Source organism: Marmota monax, unplaced genomic scaffold (assembly GCF_021218885.2).
Source record: "Marmota monax isolate L192 unplaced genomic scaffold, Marmota_monax_Labrador192_F-V1.1 WCK01_AAM20220418_F8-fsc00022, whole genome shotgun sequence".
NCBI lineage: Eukaryota > Metazoa > Chordata > Mammalia > Rodentia > Sciuridae > Marmota > Marmota monax.
This window is the reverse complement of record NW_026695215.1, coordinates 16,577,972-16,604,475: the sequence shown is the minus strand read 5'-3', so window position 1 is coordinate 16,604,475 and position 26,504 is coordinate 16,577,972. Positions and strand designations below refer to the sequence as shown.

The 26,504-nt window shown below is 45.7% G+C and overlaps 1 protein-coding gene across 1 annotated transcript in view; it reads right to left on the bottom strand.

Moving 5' to 3' along the window:
• Rbp2 (retinol binding protein 2) overlaps positions 1-25,925 on the bottom strand; it is a 29,071-nt gene extending 3,146 nt beyond the window's left edge. Inside the window, exons 1-3 of the mRNA XM_046431833.2 lie at positions 25,813-25,925; positions 20,464-20,587; positions 5,388-5,566 (exon numbers count right to left, since the gene is read on the bottom strand). Coding sequence (XP_046287789.1) covers positions 5,388-5,566; positions 20,464-20,536 — 252 coding nt within the window. The 5' untranslated portion in view covers positions 20,537-20,587; positions 25,813-25,925. The remainder of the gene's footprint in view (positions 1-5,387; positions 5,567-20,463; positions 20,588-25,812) is intronic.
• Between the last annotated feature and the right edge of the window lie 579 nt (positions 25,926-26,504).

Sequence of the window (26,504 nt, the reverse complement as noted above, 5' to 3'; positions counted from 1 at the left end):
TTGGTTTTTTTGTAAGTATGCGTGAGCCATCTTATACCTCTATGAGCAATATTATGCTACAGGCCAGACGTTTACTTTTTTCTCTATCTTGTAACCCAGTTGGTGATAAACTGACCTGTGGGTTCTTGATTTTTTTTTCCCCAATATCTTGTGCATTCAAGTCTGTTTTTTTTTCGGCACAAATCTGTTTTCTACAGATTGTTAAATCTCCCTATTTCTAAAATAATATTTGACCTTGACCATATTATATACTTTATGTACAATTTTATTCCTCCCCATTTTCCTCCCCAGTGCGTTGAAGCATTGTTTGTTACAGCAAAGGACTGGAAGCTTCATAAATTCTGTCAGAGCGTGGCTGGTTAAATATGGTGTGGTTCTTCCCTGCTAGGCAGCCAATGAAAGAACACAGCCACAGCATATTGTCTAAATTAAAAAAAAAAAAAAGCCAGGTGCAGAGCCCGTGCATGAAACAAGGGGGTGGGGTGGGAAGCCTGCACGGAGATGTTTGTATGTGTTCCCTGCAAGGAGGTAAAAGAAGCCCTTAATGGTGATTTTCCTTAAGGAAGGACTGAGCCAGGGGGCCAAGGAAGGACATTTAGATTTTTGCATGCATTACTATTCCCAAAACAAATTTGAAAAGAAAATTCTACATATTTTCTAAAGGGAAAGTAAGTCTCCTTTTCCCTCAAGGCTTCACATCTTCCAAGGTCTTAGAGAAGTTCTAGTCACAGGATGCTGTCTTCAATCTTCAGGGAGGGAGAAATCTCTGGAATACTCATTTGCTGTTGTCCATCATTGGTCTAGGACTTGGAGATCTCTCCCAAATAGATGACATAGAACTCTTGTCTTCCACTCTCCCTCCTCCTGTATGGCCTCGCACCTGATGGTCGCTAATACACGTTGGTTGAGTTGATGCCCATCTCTCTCAATAGGCAGAAAGCCCCATGATAGAAAGGCTACATTGTTGTGCACTTCTGCAACACCACACTCAGCACAGTGACCTGTATTGCTGGATAGGTTTTACAGTTGATTTTGAGATAAATCCACTTGCCCCCTCGTCTTAAAGAAGGTCCCCAAACAGTGCACAATGACCATCAAGATGGACAAGGTATGGTTACCGTCCATCGATTTGACCATCTTCCCCATTGAGTTCAAGACCCCGAAGACAGGAAGGGGGATCTGATTCATAATTTTCTAACTCCTGACAGATGCCTGGCATATACTAGGGGCTCAGAAAATTTTATGGTATATGGAAGGAAATAAAAAAAAAGTTAGCCCAAGTGGACCTGTCCTAATATTTTATTTCAATAATTCATATTGGGCAGCAAGATGAGAAGTTATTCTGACCCTAAAGTAAATTGGTTTCCAAAGAATCGTGGAGATACTTACCATATGATAGACTTATTCCTTCACAAAATAGACAAGGAGAAGCAGCATGAAGAGCAAGGTCAACTGAACTAAAAAGTCTCCAACTCAGTGTGCTTTTGGTTGGAGCCCTCCTCCCTGTGTCAGAGGAGGTTTAAGGAACAGACTCAAAGGTTCTCAAATATCCTGAGGCTGAGGAAGGAAGTGGATATAAGTGAGCAAAGTGGTTGCTTTTGAGGAAGAGGATGAGGAGGGAGGAGCCCCAGGGATGAGCAGGTTTGCATAGAGTAAAAGAGAGAAGCTGAGCCCCATTGTGATGTTCCCTCTCACAGCGTCCAAGGCTGACATTCAAAACAGCCCTTTCCCTTAGTGAGATACAGGTAGTGTATCAATGTTCAATTTGCAGAAGTTGATACCTGTACTGTGGATACAGAAGAGAATATCCTGATTTTTTTGGAAGTGCATACTGAATTATTTAGGGGAAATGCATCTTTCAGAAACCAGTGTGTATGTTGGGGAAGGGAACAGGTGCTAATGATAAAGCGAATGGGTGATCTCCTGGTGAAGAGTACACAGGCGGTCTTTGCTGTATTCTTGTGACTTTTCTGTAAATTTGAATCACTTCCCAATAAGTCCTTTTAAAAAGGAAAGTGACATCTCTGAGAGCATTGAAGGAGGCTACTAACATGCTCCGCAAGGCTGGTGTCCCTCCCACCACATGCAGGGCCCGCCCCCTTGCAGTCCCCAGTGCCACCCTCCTGAGGAGGCAGCTTTGCCCCTCCTTGGGGTCCTCCCCTCTCCTCCTGGGCACTGTTGGCCATAGCTGATGTTGTCCGTACCACTCTTCCAGCCCTTACTGCCTGCTCCAACTCTGACTGCTTATTATTTTTTGTTGAGATATAATTCCCAAACCACAAAACTCACCCTTTTCAAGTAAACAATTCAGAAGGTTTTTGCAAACTCACAAGGTTGGGTCATTATCACTGTCTGAGCCCAGAACATTTTTATCACCCCAAGAGAAATTTTGTACTATGAGCAGTCACAGCCCCCATGCCCTCCACCCTCCACTTCCTGACTATGAATTGGCCTATCCTGGATATTTTTGCAGAAGTCATACAACACATGGCCTCTGACATGTGGCTTCTCTCACTCGGCATGTTTTCCAAGCTCATCCACACTGAGCATGAATCAGCACTTGATGTCTTCTCATAACTGCTTGAGACCCCATTTTTCATTCATGGATATGGATTACTTCTTTATATTTTATTTCTTTTGAGGTGGCTTGTGTATTTTTGAAAAAAGGCTTTAAACCCTCTTAGAAAGAAGTCAGAGTGGGAAGTTAGGAATCTCTATGACCCACAGGAAAGGAGGAGGGATCTCTGGCCCCTTAGAGAAGAGGCAATCCCATTACAGGTCAGGCTTCATTGCTCCTACTCTGGGCTGGCACAGAACTGGGCATCTCAGGGCCTTTAGGGCCCCTGCCATCAACCACACACATCTATCCTTCAAGACAATAAGTGGGGTGTTTTCCAGAGGATTCCTGAGGGTGACCAAGGAGTCGAGAAGCAGAGCCCTGGAGAACATGAGCACGAGGATTACTAGTATTACACTCCCTGCACAAATGCACACACACACACACACACACACACAGCTCAGGTGTGCCCTTGGCCATGACACCTGAGTTAAATTGACAGACTTGCCCACCCTGGCATCCCCCTCCAGCTGCAGGGTTCCAGTCTAGTCATGGGAAGTGAGTGGTCCCATGGGCAGCTGCCCCGTGCTGTGGTTCTCATGGGAATAGACCTTCATCCAACTGGAGGTGATATATCTCTTCCCACCATTCTCGTGTGTGTGTGTGTGTGTGTGTGTGTGTGTGTGTGTGTGTGTTTTACCCCTGGCTTTATGCCACAGGGAAAGAGGAGACAAGCAGTGGAAAAGAGGTTTCTCCCTCTCTTCAGGGTAACCTTCTGATAAAGAGAGGAAGGAGAACGGAAAGTGGAGGGGAGAAGATGTGCAGGTATTGACGGTTGGGTCCTTTAAAGGTCAGGGGAGGCGGGAAGGGCATCATTTATTTCAGGAAGAGTGAGTTCGCTACCATCTCTGGTAAAGAATGGGTCAGGTCAGAGAGGACAAGTCAGATTTCAAGAACCCATGCCCTCAACTGATAGGTGAGGGAAATGGAATCCTTTTGAACTGATTAGTTTGGAACAGCAGACTGATGCAAAAATTCCAAGACAAATTTTCCTATCCGTGGTGGTGTCTGATGAGTGGCTTTTCACCATAGTTCAGAATCACCTCAGTCCATCATGCCTCAAGGACAAGGGACGTTCCAGGGTGCCCGCTCTCGTATGCCAGAACTGCTCTGATAGAAGAATTTCCAAAATGCTTTTGTCCCACCCTTTTCCTTTGTAAGGAGCATTAAATATAATTCAGCCTGATGGCTGAGATTACCAATGCTGCAGGATGGTCTGAGAAATGTGTCCTGCTCTTTTGGCTTTAGAGTCAGCACCAGAGGCCACAGCTGTTCCTCCCATCCCAGGAGAGGGGCCAGAGCTTATGTCCCTTGCTTTGGGAGAGACTTCAAAAGAGCTCATGGCTAAAGGTAAAAGCAGGGTGGAAGGCTCCTTCTTCACTGGGGCTATCTCTTGTTGGGGATGAGGACATACATACCCAGGACAGAATACTCAATCTTGCCCTTCCTCGGCTTGGGAGCCAGATGGTTGGTGGCTGAGCTGACACAGAGGGAAAGAATGCTACAAATATCCAGATTTCTATCCTTCTATAAACTGCCCAGACAGTGAACAGTCAATGGCACCCAAGATACATGACAAGCCAGGGAACCTTCCTTATCTCCTGGACGTGTCATCATCAGGGCTCGTTATGAAGTTAATGATAGGTGGGGGAGTCCTTAAATAAGACTGAGACTGGATTTCTCCCCAGTCCTGTTTGAAGGGTTGCTTTCTGCTTGCTTTTGGGGTTCCTAAGTATCCAAGTACAGTAGTCTCCTTATCTATGGGGGTATGTCCAGCGACTTCCAGTGGATGCCTGAACCATGGATAGTGCTGATTCCTATTTATACTGTGTGACCAACAGGACTACTAAGTCACTAACTAGCCCTCGGTAACGTATACAGTATAGATATGTTAGACAAAGAAATGACTTACATCCCAAACAATAAGGAGCTGGCAGTGTGAGAGTTCACCATCTTACTCAGAATGGCTTGCAATTTAAAACGTATGAATTATTAATTTCTAGAATTTTCTATTCATGACGTTTGACTGTAGGTAACTAAAACCACGGAAAGCGAAATCTCTGATAAGGGTGGACTACTGTAGTTCATGCAACATGGCCTTTGGATGCACAGAGGATTTCCCAGATTTTGTCCTGTGAGTTAAGGCAATTATAGGACAGAAGCCACCAATCTGTCAGAAATTTCCGAAACTTACCAGGTCTATATAAACCCTGACTTCATGTAGTCTACTGATTTGTTGTTGTTGTTGTTACTAATTTGCATATTTTTCTAGATGAAAAAAAAATTTTCAGCCAGTTAGGATCATCTACAATTAAGATATTTCATATAAAAATATTTGAAATTTCAACATCTCTTGAAAAAGAAAATATAAATCTGGCGCCTTAAGGCCTCATTCCTCCATGGCTTGAATGGGAGCTGAGCAGGGCTGCCACATTGCCCAGTGGGCCAAAGCCACTTCCCTTGCCTGTGACACTCCACCGTGACCCCTTTGCTCTGCCAGCCTGCTCATGCATTTGTGGGGCTGGGGCTGGGGCTGGGGCTGGGGCTGGGGCTGGGCAAGCTGCCTTCGATCCTGGACAGGTTGCAATCCTTTCATCTCTCCTGAACCTGCCTCTTCCTACTACTCAGTTTTCAATCACTGCTCATTGCCAGCATCAATAATTCCATTCTGGTTTTTCTTCCCGGGTTTTTCTCTGTCATTTTACCACTGCGAAGCCCAACTGCTTCTGCACAAAGAGAGTGCAAGTGAGAGCCAACGGCCCGTCAGTACCTTAACATGCCTGCTGTCCAGGCCCTTTGTGTGCTCGTCAAACTCGACCCCGACAGTGAAGTCCAGGTCGTAGTTGCGGAACGTGCTGTTGGTTTTCGTCTTGAAGTTATCGCCGTTTTGCTCGATGATCTTTGTCTGAGTTAGACGTACTGCGATCTTGCGGGTGGCAAAATCAATATCTGTTGGCGAAGGGAGTTGTGGAGGTTAGGATGCGCTCAGCCACACTCATTCATTTCTCTAACAAGGCCAAACGCTCAGGACCAGGAGACAGGGATCAGGAGGGAAACAAGAGTTGGCCTATCTGGCCAGACTGGGCACCACAGGCAATTGCCAGGAAAACAGAGAAGCCTCTTGGCATCTCCTCAGGAGCCCCGAAGGGAGGGAGAGGTGGCAGGCAAAGCTCACCCTAAGCTGGGGCGTGGCTCTCATTGCGCAGGCGCGCTCACACCCACCCCTCGAGGCTCCCATTGCGCAGGCGCGTGCACCTCCACCCATTCCAAGGCAGCACTCAATGCTTTCTGATGCATTGGGCTTCCACTGTAAAGATTTCATGGGTTAGAAGAAAAACTACTTTGAAAACCCCAGTCTTGATCACGGGTAAAGATGAAAACTTTTCTGCATGTCCACAGCAGGGAGGGACAGTTACAAACTTTTTAAAAGTCGGTTTGAGGCTTCCCCAGCTAGGCGGCTCTGTCCCAGTTACCTGCCCCCAGCATGGTCTTAAGTGTATCCTAGACAATAAGCGCTTGCTCTCAGACTTTCTTTTGTGTTTTAAAGGAAAAGATTAATAATCATTCAGCTTTTTAGTGAAAAAATTTGAACAAATCAGAGTAAAAGGAACCCAATGTTTTCATCATCCAGATTCAACAAAGATCCAGGATTTGCCAGTGTATTCTAGCTCTGTTGTTTATTTTGCTTTGATGTGGTAAACCACGTAGTATCTATGTCTTAGCAGTAGTTAGTAAGAGGGAGAAATCTATTTTTGAATAGACACATTTAATTTCCTAAGCTTTGCATGTTAGAGAAGAAGTTCAGTGCTGAGTCCGCCTTCTGGCTGACCTCTGCCGAGAATACAGTGTCACTCAAGCCAAAAAGTCATTGTCCTGAGGAACCGATCCAGAAACAGGATAATTCTGAAGCTGCCAAGTCCCTATCCATGCTATGAATGTCAGCACATTAGTATTTAAGCCCCCTTAATGCCTGTGAACTCTTCACAAATCTTTGGATGCCAGTCTAAATCTTCATTGCCCCCACCCTGCTCCCAAAAATCCCCTTATAAGGTTTTTAAAACTCAGAGAGGTTTATTCTTTCATAACCCCCAGGGGTAAGAATGGTCTCAAGAAGAAGAATAGTGCCAATGTATTGAGTGCTGTCCTCAGAATTCCCACCCCCTGTCTGGGGTAGGAAGTGACTGAACTCCTTATTGTGCACTGTCTGGTAAGGGACCAGTGCTGCTGCACCCATGACAGAGGCCAGCAGGTATCAGCAGTTCAGGGCGTCTTGAGAGCTTGCAGAATTCACATGTCTGCAGCCCTTCCCATGATGGGCAACCATCACTTCCCCTCTCTCTCTGTCTCCCTAGTTCCTTTATCACCCATTTCCTTTCAGACTCTTCTGGTCACTCTTAACTCCTTCCAAAGGACCACAGTGAGACCAAACTGGACCACCAAGCTAACAACTCACAATAGAATCACATTTGCTCAGGGTTAGTCTTTCGGACCCTCAATGGTATAAAATCAGATTTGAATCTTAGGGAATAATGTTGAGTAACATTAGCTAGTTCGGGAGGTAAAAAGATTCATACCTGCATTTTAAGGTGAAAGGAGAAATAGGTTCAAGTTGGCATGAGAGGGTGCCTGAATGCCAGGGTCTTGCTCACCCAATTATTCCCCACAATTTATGGAGTACTTGTCACGTCTAATAATTCAAAAGTGGGTCCACAAAACAGTTGCCCTGAAAGACCACCTAGGAAGATGTAAAAGTTGAAGATTTCTGGGTCCTGCCCCAGGCCCAGAATTTCTGGTGGTAAGCCCAGTGATTTTAAATCCTGGACTTACTCATAGAAGTTGTTTGGAGGAAGATCTCCATGGTTTTAAAAAAATTGAAAGCCACTGTTTAAGCACCTCCTCATCATGTTATAGGTGAGGAAGTGGAAATCGAGGAAGGCAAGGACTTGTCTAAACATATAGAGCTGAAACAGAAGTCGTAGGGGCTTGGTAATGGTATGGATGTACAGAGGGACCCAGTGGGGAGGAGAAACAGTAGTTTTGAGTTTGAGTAACCATGTTGAGAGTTGGGGAAATAAAAGAGGGAACTGATTTTTATGTAGGTACTGGGGACTGAAATTAACCAAATTAAATAATGTGCATGTATGGATATGTAATAATGAGTCCCACTGCTGTGTGTAATTACAATACATCAATGAAAAAGATTTAATTTTATGGTGAAATATAGCCAAATTTTAGGTAAGGTGAATAGGAAGGGCATGCTGTGTGGACTCTTGGTAATATTTGGGGTGATAATTATCATACTTTTTGAGTCCAACTCCTGGCTGAAGTCTACTAGAAATGGTGCCCCATGATAGAACCTCCTTTGGGAAACCTTGCTAACTTCATTCTTAAAACAAAACCACAAGCTAAGTATATTTTGTTATGGATATGAGGTTTGGATATGAGGTGTCCCCCCTGCCCAAAGCTCCTGGATTAATGCAAGAGGTGAGATTATTAGATTATGAGAGCCAACATAATCAGTCCATCCTAGTTTGAATAAAATGACGGGCAACTACAAGCAGGTGGGGTGTGGCTGGAGAGGGTGGGTCACTGAGGGCATGCTGTGGAAGGATTCATCTCCCCTGTGGCCACTTCCCTTCTCTCTTTGCTTCCTGGTTGCCATTAACAGAGCAGCGCTCCTCTGCCATGCCCTTCCACCATGATGTTCTGCTCACCTTTGACCTAGAGCACTGGAGTTAGTCCACCATGGACTGAATCTCTGAACCAAAGTAAGCATTTCTTTCTCTAAGTTGTACTTGTCAGGTATTTAGGTAATAGTGACAAAGAAACAACAACAACAAAAAAAACCTGACTTAATACACAAATTGGTACTAAGAAGCGGGGTTGTTGCTGTGACTAACTTCTCTATGTGGCCCAGAAGCCTTTGGAAATGGTCTGTGGGAAGAATTTGGAAAAGTTTGAAAATTCAGGCTGAAAAAGCTTTAAAATGTTGTAAGCAGAGCTTAATGGGCAATTTTGTTGGGAGCTCAGAAGACCAGCATACCAATAGGAAGGCAGAATGTGCTCATGAGTTTTCAGAGGAAAACGAGGACTCTTTTGGGATTGGACTAGAGGCCATTCATGTCATGATCTGGGAAAGAACTTGTCTAGGTATTGCCCATGTCCTGAGATTTTGTGTGAGGCTCAATTTAAAAGCAATGGACTAATTAATCTAGTAGAGAAAACTTCAAGGCCCCACAGCATTTAGTCAGTGGCATGGATTTTGCTGGCAGCTTTTAGCCAGGTTTACTGTGAGAATTCAGAGCAGATGGCAGAGCCCAAGGATTTTTAAAACTTTCAGTTTGGCCAGATAAGTGGATGTTATTTAAAATTGAGGCCAAGAAAGTTTGTGGTTGTTGAAGAGATCATAGTCACTAAAGAGATGCTAAGTACTTAACACAGAGAATATAGGAAAGATGGCTTGAGGGCATCTCAGCATTTGCAAGACGACACCCATTACAGACTCAAGGGTGTAGAAAGGAAAATTTCTTTAAGAAGAAATCATGGGGTCATCCTGGTCACCCAGCAGGGCTTGAAAGTGGTTTCACCATGCTCATCTACCTAGGCACTCAGAACTGTGCAGCTGTGATCCCAGGTGGTCCAGCTACTGCTTGATCATGCAGAAGGCCTTGGCATCATTTATAAGGTGCTGGTTCTGTAAGAATGTGGGATGCTGGAGTTAAGGGGCTGTGAATGTTTCCAGCAATATTTCAAAGGAAGGCCTGTAAGGTCAGGCTAAGTGTAGCAGTGTCAGAATCTCTGAGATGGTGATGAGTGAATTTGTGAAGTTGAAGCCAAATTGAGGATAGATACCCCAGGAATTAAGAGATACTAATAACATGTACTTTCTGCCAAGGAAAGCTGCAAAGGCTGAGGAGACAGCCAGACGAGGAGAGAGAACATGAGTGCTGCGACCAGCAAGACCAAAGGGGCAGGATGGCTCCAGCCATTTGGAGAGTACATCTTGCCACCATGTGTCTTAGATACTGTATGCAGATTTATGGGGACCGTCTGGTTTTTTATCATGCTTTGGTCCCATCCCTTCTTTTTATGCCTCTATTCCTCTCTTTTAGAATGGGAATGTTTACTCTGTGCCATTGTATATTGGATTGTTGCAACTTGTTTTTAATTTTTACAGAGACTCATAGCCAAGAATTTGCCTTGAGTCTCAGATGAGACTTTGGACTTTCTTGGACCTTTGGGGCAATGCTGGAACTGTTAAGATGATGGGACTCTTGGAGATTGACTAAATGCATTTTGTATTGTGAGATGGACAAGAGATTTTGGGGGCTCAAGGGTAGAATGTTATGGTTTAGATATGAGGTGTCCCCTAAAAGCTCTTATGTTAACACAGGAGGTGAAATTATGAGATTACGAGAGCTATAACCCTCATCAGACTATCCTAGTTTGAATGGACAAACTGGGGGGTGGGTAACTATAGGCTGGTGCATGGCTAGAGCAGGTGGGCTACTGGGCGCATGCCCTGGAAGAGGGCATCCTCTCTGAAGCCCCTTCCCTTCTCTCTCTGCTTCCTGGCTGCCATGAATGGAGCAGTGTCCCTCCACCATGCCCCTCTGATGTTTTTATGTCTCACCTTGCGCCCAGAGCATTGGAGTCAGTGCACCATGGACTGAACTTCAGAAACTGTGAGCCCCAGATAGAATTTTCCTCCTCTGAGTTCTTATCAGGTATTATGGTCACAGGGATGAAAAATTGACTAACTCGTATTATGTCCATTGTACCGATGAGGAAACTGGCTCAGAGGAGTTGTGTTGTTTGTCCTGGGTTTTATAGTGTGGGAGCAACAGAGATGGCATTTGTACCCAGGACAGTCTGTTTCCAGGTTCAAACTGGACTTCAAAAGTGCTGGGAGGACCCAGTTAAACCACTGTCATGTGTGCACTTTCCATGACTGCCCCAGGTAGCACTACCTTCTGATTCTTGTTAAAGTTCCCCTGGAGACCCAGGGATTTCTGGATGCAGCTGGATGAGCTCTCCCTCTTCGAGGCAGTTTATGTTTTGCAGGACACTTGCATGCTGCTTGCCAACAAAAAGCAATTGTTTTCTAGGCCGAAGGCTCTATAATAAGTCAGAGCTGGAGCGATCACCCTCCACCCACTGTACATGCTCTGACAGTTCATTTAGCTCCAAGTCCGTGGCTTAGGGAATGGTATATGAGCACATCAGAGCCACACAGCCTGCAGGGAAGGGGACGCAGGGTGAGAGAAAGGCTCTCTCTGCTACCCTGTGCTGTGAGCCCTTGGAGGCTTCTGGCGGCCAGTGTCTGCAGAGCCCAGAGTTCCTCATCTCAGTTCTATGAGAAGTTTAGTGGTCAATAAATGGACTCATTATTAACTCAGTTTGGGAAATGAAGAATGAAAACCAAGAAAAGCTGTTTTCTGCACTGAGAAGCATCACAGAGCCTTTGAAATAAGAAAGATGCTCTGTGACTCCAAGGAGGGATACAGGAGGCAGGTTTCCATGATCTTCTGTGGCCACAGAGCCCCTCTGTGGTGGGACATCCAGCCTTCCAAATATTTCACAAAACACCAAATGGAAAGGACTGACAGGACCTTTTATGAGCCACTTATCTTATCCACTTTGGCACCAAAACCATGGAAATATGTGCTGTTCCATTTTTCTCCCTTCAAGACCACTGAGGTTCTCTTTAGACAAGACCAAGTGGTCAGATAGTTCTTTCCTTTTCTTTTTAAATGTTGTGTATTTGTTTATTTATTTAATACCTCTATTCTATTCTATTTATTTATTTGTTTGTTTGTTTATTTATTTATTTTGGTGCTGAGGATCAAACCCAGGGCCTCACACGTGCTGGGCAAGCGCTCTACCACTAAGCCACAACCCCAGCCCCAGGTATTTCTTATTTAAAATGGATCCTCCCTTGGAATTCCTAAAAGCCACTAAAGAATTCCTTCCATATTCTAGTTAGTACAAACACATCCGTGGGGGAGAGGGGCTAGCAAGAGGCTAATATGTCACATGCAAACTCAGATCTCTCTCTTTCTATCCTAGAGATACACTCTAGCAAGTCAGGTGATGTCTGTGTGTCTAATTCTAGTCCCATGGCTGGACAAGTGCCTTCAGATCCAGATCCCTGCAGCCATAGTGGAGCTATTAGTAACCACATTGGGTTGCGTGAGGATTATGGTAAAGTTGATGGGGTTAGTGAAGATCTTTGCCCAGTGGCTTGCATTGGTGGCAGTGGCTGCACAAATGATAGCTGCCATCCTCACAATCATCATTACTAAGCCTGGGGTCCCCCAGGTCAGCTTCTTCAGAGTGTTTTGCATTTTCCCGGATGTTCTCTGAACATTTGCTCCCTGAGTCCTGTTGCAGTCCTCCCAGCTTCCCATATCTCATGAGGCCCGGCCCCAGCCTTGCCTCCTGCAGCCTGTCCTGCCCTCCTCACCCTCTGCCCAGGCTGCACCGTTTCACCTCCAGGAGACACTACCTGGGGCTTCCTGAACTTTTTCTTGAGGTCAATTATTCTGTCTTCCTTAGTCTCACCTCTGCCAAGACAAAGACAGTGCTCTCCCTTTGCTCTGTGTACCGCAACCCCCCTCCCCAGAACCAAACACAGTAGATGCTCAAGAGATACCATGGATTGGCTAATGGAGGCAGCATGGTCCACGACAGTGGCTCTCAAGATGCTAGCAGCAGCAGTGGTACCTGGGAACCTGTTAGAAGTGCAAATTCTGGGACACGTCAAAGAGAAAATTCTGCAACCCGTCCCAAAAGCTCTGTGGGTTGAGCTCTGCTTGTTCTTATAAGTCTTCCAGGTGATTCTGTATGCACCAAGTTTAGTACCACTGGTATAAAAGAATGAGGAGTGAGGGATAGATTTATCCCTGAGTCCCCAGCTATGTGACTTTAGAGAAGTCATTTTCCCTTTTTGAGGACCAATTTTCTCATGATAAAATAAGGGGTTATTGTGGTGACGATTTAGTAAACAAGATGGTGAAATGCTTTTTGCAGTATTAGGGAACTCATGGATCTTCACGTTGGTCTCTACCCTTGACCTTGACTCTTTAGTCTAGTAGGGATCATAGCAGTATTTCATCCAGAGCAGCGTTCTCATATTTATGCATCATGTATGTGTATCCCTAGAGTCACCTGCCACTCCATGGAGCAGTCCAAATAGTGACTGACTCCTCCCACTATCGTCACAGCCTCTCCTGTGGGCTCCTTCTCCAGCCTGGTGGGACATTGCCCTGCCTGGATCAGCTTCCTCCCTCTATACTGTGATTGAGCGGTTATCTCCTGCTCTGGCCCTCTGTGCTGAAGTCCAACCTGTGCTAAACCATGTTGCTACAGCCACAGTTAGGAAGGTGGGGGGGATAAACAGAAATCATCTATTAACCAGATGAAATAAAGGGGAGTGCTCCAGGCAAAACACTAAGGAAGAATCGGAAATTACAGAGAAGTTTAGAACTGAAGTGTCCCCCAGCAAGTGAGTCTATTTCCGCTCTATGGATGTGAAAATTGAGGCTCAGAGAATTTAAGTGGTGGGTTCAGAGTCACCCAGCTAGAGAGCAGGGCTCCTACCAGTTTCCCTACAAACACAGTCTGTTTGTCATTCACAACTAAAGCTCTCTAATAAAAATCATTGCTTGTCCCTTGTTGCCTGCAAAAGTGGATCACAGCTAAAAATGCCTATTGCTGAGAAAACGGGTTTGGCCCTGTAAACACCAACCTTAGTCAATCTTCCTGACCAGTGCCGGGGGGAATCTTATTAGGGGTTCTATGCAAATGGAATCAAGCATCACGTCTTCTCTGTGTTGAAAAATGGCTTGGCCTCCTGGCCACCCTTTAGTGTTTGCACAGGCCAGTTAATCATGTCACCTCTGCTCCACCCCAGGGAAGGGGGCCAAATATTCTGCTGGTAGATTCGTTGTTGGATATTTATAATCAAAAGGGTTTAACTGCAGCTGTAGAAAACACACACACACACACACACACACACACGGATCACAAAAACAGTTTCTCTTTGAACTTTGCAGAGGAAATTATTTTCCTGGTATGGTATTTTAACACCAGGGTTATCAAGCATGTTTTATCTGCTCTTCTGGATTAAAGGTATCTCTGAGCCTGATTTATAACCAGGTGAAATGAATTTCTATTTCAGAAGGAAAGGTCCAAAGGCAAGCTATTTCTGAATAATATATATGGCTTATAGCTGCGGCAGAAGAAGAAGGAAAAAAAACAACACTACCGAAGTGATTTTATTAAAGCATACTTTTCATAACCGCATTTTGAACAATACAAGCCATAACGTTGAAATATGAGTATGCTACGAAACATTAAAATGCTTTGTAAGGTGCTTGTGAAAAAAAAAACCTAAAGTTGCAGGCTAAAAGGGCAGCTGCTCTTTGTAAATTAAAGAGCAGAGATGCACATGTATTCATCACACGAGATCTGAGAACCACTCAAAGAGAACCATTCAGCTTCCGTGGGCTTCGAACCTGGACTCTTTAATTCTCAAATCATTGGCACTTTTAGGCAATTGTGAGAAGCAGAGTGGAAGAGCAATCTTCTCCTTTTTTTTCCATACCATTTCCTCCTCCAGAGAACACATTTAGGGAGGAATTAGACTGGCCCCCTGCCTGTCTCCTTCTCTCATTCCCTCCTGAACAGCAGGGGTGGGCTGGAGACCCCGTGTGCCTCCTGCTCCTGCACCCTGGGTCACCCCAGGGTGACCAGGAGCATCCCTTCTGTCTCCATCTTTGACTCTGCTTTGAGCTCAAGATCTTATGTCATAGTCTAGAGCTCACCACTGGGATGGGTGTTAGGGTAGACATGCAGCCAGCATCTGCAAGGAGGTCATTAGGAAGCGACCACACTTATTGTTGCCACCTGACTTTTCCCAACTCTCAGCACTTTCCATTTGAAAGTTCTACCAGGTACCACATGGTCCAAGTGAAGACTTCGACAAGGTGTATAACTCTGTTGATTTGTCCGCAATAGCAGGAATCCATGTCAAACAGATTAATCCTATCAGACGTTCATTCATTCATTCGTTCATTTGTTCGTTCATTCATTCATTTTCACCCAGGGATTCTGAGTGACCCTCTTGTGCTCTGAGCATCCTGTCTGCCTGCTTTTGATACCTCCATCCTAACAAGCTTTGGTCAGAGTGAAGCTCCTCCCCTCCTACCCCACATGCTTGGTACCCTGCCCTAGACCCGTGCTGTGGAAAGAGTTTGTGTTAGATGATAGAAACAGGGCTCCTGTCTAGGACAATTTCCCAGCCACATGTGGCCCCAGGCAAGTCTTTCCACCTCTCTGGGCTTCAGATTCCTCACCCTGTAAAATGGAAAGCATCCCTTCTGTCTCCATCCTTGACTCTGCTCTGAGCTCGAGATCTTATGTCAATATGCCAGGTTCAATATTCTCCTTGGATGTGTAGTGAGCATCTAAAACCAAAGTCTGCAAAACAGAATTCCTAACGCACCCCCCACCAGCCTCTGACCCTGCCCACTCACTCCTCCCCAGCCTTCTCCATTTCAGGAAGGGATCACCATCTTCCTGGTTCTCAGCTCCATACCCGGGAGTCATCTTTGAATCCTCCATTTACTCTCATCTGCAAGCCCCCTTAAGGTTCATCTCCAAACTATATGCTGGACCTGTCCTTTCTTCTCTTCTTCCACAGATACCACCCCAGGCCAGGCCATCACTATGTCCTTCCTTGGCAGCATAGCAACCTCTGAGTGGACCTTCCTGCTTCCTGTCTTGCTCGACTCTGATTCATCCTCTATGCTGTACCCAGAGCAGTCTCACAGAATATAAAGAGGATCAGTTCCATCTCCCCATCTTAGGGTCACTTGGCTGACCTCTGCCTGCCTTTCTAACCCTTCCCCCATCCTCACCTTCCTCCTGCTTCCTACTCCCCAACACTCACCTTCCTGTGGATGTGGCTTCCTGAGCATCCCTACAGCCTTGGCACTTGGTGACCCTGTGCCAGGAATGACACTTGTCTGCTTCAAGACCTGGCTGCTTTGTCACCTCCTCAGATGGCCTTCCCTGACCACTCACCCCCCTCCATACCATTATTCTTGTTTATTTTCTTGAAATCACTCACCACTACCTAAAGTCATCTTCAACTGCTTGCTCTCTGCCTCCTGCACAGCAAGTAAACCCCCTGAGCACAGGGACCTCTGTCCTCATTCTATGGCCAGTGCCCAGAATACTTCCTGATGTGCCGCAGGTGCTCAATACATTTGTGGAAAACTGGATCAATTAAATTAAATAATGAATATAGAGCTCTAGCAACAGGGATTTTCATGGCATGGAAATAATATGTGCTTGCACTCACTGCTGATGCTAGACGGAGGGCTCATGAACATTTGCGGGGTGGGGTACAGTTCAGTGGTACAGCACTTGACTGGCAAGTGTGAGGTCCTAAGTTCTGTTCCCAACATCACCACCATCACCACCACAGCAAAACCCGTTGGAACAGAATTTTGCACAATAGCGATGTTCAGGAATTTTCCTGGCAGAGGAGGGAGCTGTCTGACTTTGGTCTCTAAGGCTACTCCTTTCCTAGTGGAGCGTTCCAGAGACCCACCAGAACTGCTTGCCACAGGTGCTGCTCTTTTAAGTCTGTGATTATTCCGTTAAGTGCAAAATACAGATGACCTTTTGTGAATTAAGAGAAAAATGGGGTTTTCCCCAATTGTTTATTTATGGAATAAAAGATCATCTAAATTTAACATTAAGTAATTTTAGGACACACAACTTCCAATATACATCACCATCTTCACTATTAAGTTATAAATTATGTTGTATAAGATTTTCATTTCTGGGTTGAGTCCTTCCTTATGGTTTCCCACCCAGTCACCAAATGTAGTCTCTTTTCTGCTCTGGGCATGTCCATGTCCTCCCCTTCTCAGCACCGCTCCTCCTGTCTTCCTAAGGCTGGGCAACAACCCCTCCAGTTCTCTGACAGTCTCCTCTGGTCTAGTCCCTCCTGGGATGGCAGAGTGAGTATGATGACCTCAGCCCTGGCCACTGTCCAGTTGCACTTCTTCCCAGGGGCCTGTCCTTAAGGGATGAAGTCCAGATGTGATAGACCACCTTGAACATCCTGCCATCTCTGACTTTTCTTTCACTCCCTTCTTTAGCTCTGGCAAAACAGCCCCTTCTAGTCTGTCAGGCCTGTGTCCTCGCACTTGGCCATGGGGCCGTGCCTGCCTCCATCTCTGCACGGGGCATTCCTCTCCTTCCTTCAGAACCCACCCAGAAGTACTTGGGAAGCCTTCACTGACCCCTGTACTGAAGCCCCCTCCACCATCCTGCACACATGGCTTGTTACGATTGTTCTTTGTAACTCTTGCCCTTTTGGGACCAAGGTACCCACTGTCCTATCTATGACCAATTTTTATCTTCTTAAATGCATCTCATTCTTCCAACGTCCCTTTGATGTTCTTCCCACTGAGGGTTCCCTCTGAAAGCAGGTAGGGCTTGCAACACTCAGACTGGTAGAATCTGGTGGCAGTGATACTTGCTGGTTTCTGAGGCTGGGTCACAGCAGGCCAAGCAACTTCTAACACCTCTCTCTTTGGCTAGAGAAGAGGCCACACGGGGAGACCACACGTTGATGTTGGCACATGTTCTTCACCCAGCTGAGGTCTCAGCCACCAGCAAGCACCAACCACCAGACATACATGTGGGTGAGGATGCCTCTGAGATGACCCTAACCTCGGCCATTGTCCAATTGCACTTATTCAGAGCCTGTGAGCAAAAACCATAAGGATGAGCCTTCTCAACCCCAGAGCTGTGACAGGTAACAGAAGATGTCTGTGGTTGTTTCAAGCCACTATATTTTGGGACAGCTTTTCACAGTAGCAGAAAACAAGAACACCATTTGTGCATGACTGTCACATAATGATCTGCACCAGTTTGATCCCCCTGTGAATAGACAGCAGGTCTAACATTGCTTCAGGTGACATCCATCTCTCCTTCCACAAATAGCCGCCAGAGCTCTGGCACCGGAGTCTCCTCCTGGGACGAGCTAATAGACTCTCCGCCCGTGCTCTTTAACATTACAAGGATCCATCCTTGTACCCGTCCTCTATGGCCTTCCCTTTAAAATGTCCCCATTTCTCCTATTCCCCCATCTGACCTGAAGGAGGACCTCAGGATGTCACAAATTCCTCAGGATGAGAGACTTCACCAGCTGCTTGCCTCAATGTCAGGAAAGAGCCTAGAGCCCAGGTGTCCAAGAAGGCAGGAGAGGAGACAGGTACCATGGTCTGACCCGTGGCTCTTGATCTTTGACCTCATGACTTGATAATTCAAGGCAAACCCAAAGGTTGCCACGGTGTGTCATTCTCCTGAGGCTGGCAGCTGAGTCACATGGAGGACGCCAATGTGTGGAGTGTCACGGGGAAAGTGACAAAGCTAGTGTGCTGCCCAGACCCATATCTCTACAGAACCTCCCTACTGAGCCAACAACCAGAGCCTCAGAGAAAGCCAACTTCCTGGCACTGGGGGCTAAGGTCTAAGAAAGTGACAGTTCTTAGGTAGGGAATGACGCCATACCCAGTGGGATTTACACTTCTGGGGATTTGCAAAGATCTCCACACATGGTGTTCCCAGATGCCAAGTGTCTTAGTGCTCAAAGGGCAGGGAAGGCAAGCTTCGTTGACTTAAGTGTTGGGACAGCAAGCCTTCCCGGTAGCCAGGCTGTGGAGGACTCTGCACAGACCCGCTGAGCTGCTATTCGCAGGTCGGACTGAGGGGGCAGCCACACCTCACCTGCTTCTGGCTGAGACTCTAGAGACCTGTCTTCAGTCCCTGCCACCCAGAGGAAAATCAGGTTCCCTGTCTCAAGGGTGGGATGATGACTCTGGCTGAGGATTTCTGTGTAGAACATCTTGGACTCGAGATGGGACAAGTTCTTCAGGCTCTGACACCCTGTGGGCTCTTGGCAGCTGGGTTAATCAGGCTACAAGCATGTCCACATTCCATGTCTAACTAGTACCACCACCTGCAGGATTCACCCCAGTCAGCAAGGTGCCTGCTACTCCTCCATGCTAAAGAGACCCTGGTACCAGGGGGGTCAAAGAGTTTGCTCATTAGAATGAGATCAGTGTCATATGATGTTCAATTGGAGGTTTTGACTGAAGCTCTAAGAGACAACAAGTATTCAATACTAAGGAGAATTAGAAAGACCAGGCCAAAGCCTTAAAAGATGGAGACACCCAAATACTGCATACATGACTCGTGATGCCCTCATCCACATCATATATATGTTGGTGTCAAAAGGTCCAAAGGAAGGCTGCTCTCGAGGAGGATTTCTTGGACAGAGCTGTTGGCACATCCTGCAGCAACCCATCCCTCCACAGATTCTCCCACCTTAAGCCTGAAGAGTTGGGCTCTAGGGGCTTACTTGCAGAGCTATAGGACAAGTGGAGACTAGGGTTTCTAATTAAAGTCTCCACAGGAAAGAGCAGAAAAAGATACAAAGGTGCTTTCCGATGATATTCTGTGAGTCCAGTTTATTCACCATGTGGCTGAGACCCTGAAACTTCCCAATAACCCTTGTTACAGTACTTCCCATTGTTCCAAACACCATCGCACCCAACCCCATCTAGAGAGACAGACAAGGTTGGAACTATTATCCCTATTTGGCACCTGAGGACACGAAGGTTCTGAAAGGGTAAAAAACTGGTTTCAGGTCCCAGAGTGAGTCCTCGGCCCCACCTGGGGTGACCACTCTTGGCTTCCTCAGCTGCATGGCATTGTTCAGGATTATAGATCTATGCTCCAAATCAACCACCCCTGCATAGGTTTAGAATTCCATTTCTACTGCCACTTGTGCAACAGGGACAGGTAGAGCCTGAGAGGAGGGTTTTTGCCTCCTCTCCCCCAACCCCTGCCTGCCCAAATATGTAGAGGGACAATTCTGATAGTCCAGAGGAAAAAGAAAGTTATGCAGTGCTGGAAGCTTTCGGCTGAAGCTCTAAGAGACAACAGGTATTCAATACTAAGGAGAATTAGAAAGACCAGGCCAAAGCCTTAAAAGATGGAGACACCCAAATACTGCATACATGATTGTGATGCCTGAGAGCTCTAAGCTCTGTCAAGTAGGAAATGCATCCCAGCTTTCCTTAATTGTTGGCATGGTAAACATATGTATTAAGCTAGAACTTACTCAACTACACAGAAAAACCCATAATTCCCATTCTTGGAGAGACCTCCCACCATCATATCCCATCATATTGGGCCTCTGATCCCACCTGCTCATAGCCGGATAGGGTATGTGTTTCTGCCAGCCCCCAAGAGACCCACCCTATTGTCAACTCAGGGCACACTGAGAGGTAGCCCAGATAAGCAGAGGGTGGTTTGACCCACGTGACAAAGCCTCTCCTAGCATTCTGTGGGCCTGGTTTTCTTTAGGCAGAGAAAGCTTGCTAAGTGTCCTTTACAAGGCTGACAAAAGAGCCAGCAGGGGTCATTTGTGTATAACGTCAGACCCAAATGGTTATCAAAAGATGGCCACCACAAGGCAGGATGCAATCGGGTTCTTCTTTCGAGTTAGGTCATATCGTCTGTGTGTGGGTGTTTTCTATGGGCCAGGCACTGTGCTAAGGAATCTTATTTATTATTATTCCCAGATTGCAAATAAGGAAATAGAACCTCAGAGGATTTGCACAAATTATCTAATTTTTCACAGCTGTAAGGAGTGAGGAGTGAGGATTTGCGTACAAGTCTCTGGATCTGTCCAGAGGGCCAGACTGATGTCCTCTCCCACATCCCCTTCCCTCCTGCCCCCTCTTGCCTCTTACCCAGGGCCTTCATGTAGCCTTCAAAGTTGTCATTACTCTCCATCTCCCAGGTCCCATTCTGGTCCCTCGTCATGGTGACGGCCTCTGGTCTGGTGTGAGTGTGTGGAGAAGGTTGAAGAGCAGGCTGCAGGGAGAAGGTATTGAGAGGAGGTGTTTTTATAGCTTAGTGGACCAGGTTTATGGCTCTGAAGATAACCGATTCAAAGGTCATACGTACAACTCAAAGGAACTTTCCTTTCCTTGGCAAAGTTCAGCAGGTCTGTGAGCAAATCAGGCACAAAGTTCTAGTGTGGCCAGGCGTATGTGTGTGTCCCAGTGACCTCCACCTTATGCAGGGCCTGGAGCAGCTCATTTTTGGCTGGCTGGGCTCCTGCAGAGCCCCTGACCCCACACAGAACACTCCATCCAGTTCCTGAGGAAAACAAATACCCAGTGTCCACCCACATACACTACAGGCCACCATCAACTCAGCCAGCCATGTAGCCAGCACTCCTGACCAGGCTGGTGGCACTGGGAAGACGTAACCCACCTCTCTGCTCTACTCTGTGCCAAGCAGCATTCATACTGCACCTAGTTTTAGCTCACAAGAGCTCAGAATTGTGTTTAACATCCTCCTTTAACAGATAAGAAAGGTTCCAGAAGATTAAAACACATGTCCAAAAATGACTTGTAAGTGATTGAGCCCTCATTCAAACCCAGGCCTGTCTGTCCCAAAGCCCTTCCCTTCACAGCTTGTTAGGTCAGCTTTGAAAGAGGATTGGAACCTGACGTAGGAGCCTTCCTCTCCTTGCTTCTCAGAATGGTGTGTGTGGACTTGCAAGCAGCAGGGTTCCTTGAGCAAAGCCTGTCTGGAAACATGAACGGGCTGGAAGCAAGCCGGACCTGGAGGGAGGGTGGATGGGAGGCAGAGGGGCATTGCGACTCTATTTAAGACCCCCGAGGAAAGCCAGCAATGGCCTGAACCCAGGAGGAGGGTACATAATTGGCACTTGGGCCAGGAATGTTGGTTCAGGAATGTTCTCCAAATTGGCTGTCCCAGGAGATCAGATAATGGGTTGGTTTATAGCACTGACACCTGTTCTGGGACATGAGGACAGTCCAACGCTCCACAGAAAGAAGTGTGGGCTGCTCTGGATACACCACGAGTCCCCAAAGAGAGGCCATTTTGCTGGGGCTATTTTGCTGTAACACATGTATTTTTCTGCTGTGAAATCTAAGTAAATGGCTCTGCCTGTGTGCTTTGAGGGATGTAAAACAACATGTTTATCTTTCAGCAAATACACAATGGAGTCAGGAAGATGGCCAGGTGAAAAAGGACTCAGCTGTTATCAAAAGGTCAAGGTGGGGTCAAGGGAGGGGGGGCAGATGGGAAATGAACTGAAGCAGCTAGACAGGACGGGACAGAAAGGGAGCTTTGGGGATTCATCCTCTGAGGTCCACCCAGAAGCTACTACATGCTCAGGCTTCAGGATTGCAGAAGTAGGTCTTCCCCTCCAGGCTCAATTTAAGGGCACCCACATGACCCCTCCTGCCACCAACAGAGTTTACCATAGGTCTCCCCCAAAATAATGGAAGAAAAGCTGGCCTGAGGGGGAGAGCCCTGCAGATAAGGGAGGGGTCGCCAATTGCAATAAGTCAGGAGCGTGGGTTTTCATGGGCATGGAGAAAGGAGGCCCTGGTCCTGTGTAAGGCAGGAGGTTGAATCCTATATTCCTGCATAAAGCCCAAACTCTGGAAGGGCCACTCCTTCTGTGAGCACATTCACTAGTCCAAATGTGCTCAGAGACAACAATAAAGTTTATCTATTTAGCTTGATATCTACAGGGGTTTAAAAAAAAAATTCTGCCCTGCTCTGATACTGACTTGAGGTTTGAATTTATACTTCCAGGCTAGCCAAGGACACTCTAAGATAAAGAGCCCTGGGCTTTTGATATCTATGGGATGTTGAGTCAAAGTAAATGTGAAAGCTGTCTGGAAGGAAATATCAATCAGAATTCTCTGGGATAAATATATCATGTTGACTATGAGCTTATAATCCAAAATGATAAAACACGTATAATCTAATTCACCAAGAGCAAGAATTAGCAGTTAAATAAGATTTCTGAGAGCTTTGGGTAATAAAATGAACAAATACAGACTATAAACCAAGTGTGTTTAAATGACTAAAGGGACTTTAGAAGCACTTAAACTCTTTAAAAAGAAGTAAAATAATGGTTTGAAATAGATGAAATTAATCAAGGAGTAGTTTCAGATGTTAAAACTATAGTTTCTAAAATTACAAAGGTAACAGATGGTCTAAACAGCTGATAGAACACTGCTGAAGAGAGAATTTGTGAAATGGAAGAGTCAAGAATATTTTTCTCAGAAGTGAAAATTTAGGAAAAATAATAATGAAATTAAAAAATCTTCCAAATTTAAGAAAAACACAAACTGTCTATATAAGAACAATGCAATAATCAGATTGATATCAGACTTTTCAATTGTGGTGGAGTGCAACACTGGTTCACTACATTAAAATGAACAGGGAAAATACTTTCAAACAAGGATTAAACCCAGATGGCTAACATTTAAGTGTGAGGAGATATATATATATATATATATATATATATATATATATATATATCTACTATTTCATATTAGATATTATAGCTCCAATCTGGGAAACAACCCAGACTTCAATCAATAAATTGATACCACATTTACACAAGGGAATACTACTTGGCAGTAAAAATGAATACTCTCACACTAAATATAAAGACATAGATGGATCTCACAGACATGATCCTGGGGAAAGAAGTTTGACACAAAGGATTGTATACTATATGGTTTCATTTATATGAAACTTTAGGAAAGAATGAGTCTAATCTACAATGGTATAAACTAGATCAGAGTTTGAAGTGCGAAGGTAAAGGTAGCCCATGAAAAGTCACAAGGGACATTTTTTGGGGGAGGGGCACATGTTTATAGGTTGATTGAAAGGTGGTTATATGACAATTGTCTCAACTCAAACTCTACACTTGAGACCTGTGCCTTTCTATTGTATGCAAATCATACATACTTCCATAAAAATGAACAAAATAAAAAAATGCTGATTTTTAATATGAAAAAGATTTAGTAACAACTCAAAGTAATGTCCTGTGTCACCCACATGAGCAGTTAGCTGTGGGATGAAGTAAACGTGATAAGGAGGCTGTCACTTCTGACTGTCCAGATGTTTGTGAGACATATAATTTTAAGTATTATCTTAAAAATTTAAGAGTCTTCTCTGGAGCAGTGATTGTCAAACTCCGGCAAGCATCCGAGTTGTCTGGAGGGTGAATCAGAACACAGGCTACTGGGCTCCAACCCTAGAGTTCCTGACTTAATGGATCTGGGGTAGGGTCCAAGAAGTGACATTCCTAAGTTTCCAGATGTTGCTGCTGCCACAATTTGAGAACTACTGCTTTAGAGTGACAGAAATAGAAGAGGAAACCAGTACAAACGAAAAGAAAAATATAAAATCTTAAAGTTTTGGAGTCAGCCATGCCTAGTTTTGAGTCTAGGTTTTACCACTTCCTGGCAGAGGGGACCCCTGGACACTGAATCTTGGGGTCATTGTAAGATTTAAAATAGACAAAAGAATTTATAAAAAACATTATAAAACTCTCAGCAGAGTTTCTGGCACATAACATGTATTTGTTCCAAGATAGTAGCTAGGATATGGGGATATGAACTAAGCTTCAAAAGCCTTCAAAAACAAGTCTTCAAAAACAGCTTCAGCCAGCTCTCCCACCCCAGATCTGGGTTTATGAGATGGGGGTGGTACTGGGGGTGGGGATTAATGGACAGTGGATGAGAAAAAGTATCGGCCACTCAATAAGCCATAAATGTCCCCTACACCTTCCATGGAAGGAAGACCATTAATTAAAATTGGCAGAATTCCCATCTTAAAAGTTTTGTCCCAAGGCCTCCAAGCGTATCCAGCCATACTAACAAACCACATACCTGAGTGATTCCGTTTCTAATTTACTTACCCAAGTCTGAATTACTTACCTCAGTCTTTGCAGAATGCCTCAGGTGACTTTTAACCCTGGAAAAAGTTACCAAGCATTATCTACCTTTCTAGCTCGCAAGGTTCTTTCTGGAGACCACAGGAAAAAGGGCAGATGGATCTCTCTAGAAGCTTGGTTCTGAGACCCATCAGATAGCAAAGAGTGAGTCTGCACAGGTCTGTTATGGTTTAGATGAGGTCTCCCTCCAAAGCTCACGTGTGAAACAATGCAGGTAGGTTCAGAGGAGAGATGATTGGGTTGTGAGAGTCTTAACCCAACCAGTGAATTAATCCCCCGACAGGGATTAACTGAGTGGTAACTGAAGTGGTGGGGTGTGGCAGGAGGAGGTGGGAATTGGGGCGTGGGTTTAGGGTATATGTTTGTCTCTGGCAAGTGAGGTGTGTGTCTCTCTTTCTCTCTGCTTTCTGATCATCATGTGGGCTGGTGTCCTCTGCTACACTCTTCCGCCACGATGTTCTGTCTCACCTCAAGCCCCAAGGAATGGAGCCTGCTGTCTATGGACTGAGACCTCTGAAACCATGAGCCCTCAAATAAACCTTTCCTCCAGTTGTGCTGGTCAGGTCTTTTAGTCACAGCAATGAAAAAGCTAACTAAAACGAGGTCCAAGCCATGCTTGTGGTCTTTGGGAGCATCTGACTGCTGGTAGCTGGTCTCCTGGACTCCTCCACCTGCACACAGCCTCTCCAAGGCCCATTTCTACACAGGTCTACCCAGCTCCATCCTCCGTTCTCCTTCCTCTTAAGGTGAGGAGTCTCCTTGTAGGCCAAAGGCCCTCTGCAGGCTGCTGCTTACCTTCACGGCAGGGCGCTATCCTTCCCTCCCTTGGGCAGTGCCCCAGTGCCTTGTACAGCCCAACTGCAAGTGCCCACAGTGGGAACCAGGTACTCCATCAGATTGTCTTTACCTGGAGGAAAGGGCCTGGGAGGGGCTTTGATTTGGTTTTTCATGTAAATTGTGCTCCTTCTCCACTTTTGCTCCCAGAAGGCAGAGCAAGAGATCAAGGGAGCCACACATCCTCATTCCCCCCAGGGATCCAGAGATCAAATTCTTTGGTCTAGGAAGGAAGGAACCCTTGGCAATTTTCTTCCTTTCTTTCCCTGTAACCTCCAAAGGTTACACAGCTTCCTCAGTCCTGCAGCAGAAGGAGGTGGTGATCGGGTGGGGGTCAATCCAAGCACTTTCCAAATGTGCTGCCCCCTCCTCGCCAATGATGACTGGGATGCCCTTGGAATCCCACCCAGCGGGAACAGACCCAAGGCATGCTTGACACATCCCAGGTTAGGCAAAATCTGTTTACCTGTCCTCCCTCTCTTTGAGATCACGCGTGCTTTCTCTTTTGCTCCGACCTTATCCCGATGCCTGGCAGTGGTCCCCGAGGAATATTCAGATGCCCCTGTGATGAGGACTGCTTGTCTTGAGTGTGAGGGAGGGACTTTCTGCAGCGGAAAGCCCCAATTTTCTGTGTATTCTGGAGAAGAAAGGACAGAGGGACTTTGATTCCCAGTGATGCTGTGAGCTAGCAGCCATTCTTCTTTCCCTGACTTCGAATTAAATGAAAACGTTGGTGAGTTGATCAATAAGGTATTGGTCTATGTATTCTCCTACCATTTATCAAATGCCATTTCGTGTGCTAAAATCCATGAAGATGTGCCCATTCAAAAACTTTTATGATATATAGTGTTTTGGTTCCCATAAGTGGTCTGACCCCTGGTTAGAATGACGATCGTGACTCAGAGAGGTTAAGTGTCTTCCCAAAGGTTACACAGCCAGTAAAAAAATGGTGGATCAGACCCCAGAAATTCTTCTATCTGGATTATTTGGCCTTTTTTTTTTGGCATGAAGATTAATGTGTCTTTTCAGGAAGTATTGAGGATTAATTTGGATAGTGTTTGAAAAGAGTTTACTGCCATGGTTCTCCAATGTGGTCCAGTCAGAAAAACCTGTTAACTTTGATAAATCACAAAGATTCACAGGCTCTGTGCTATGTCA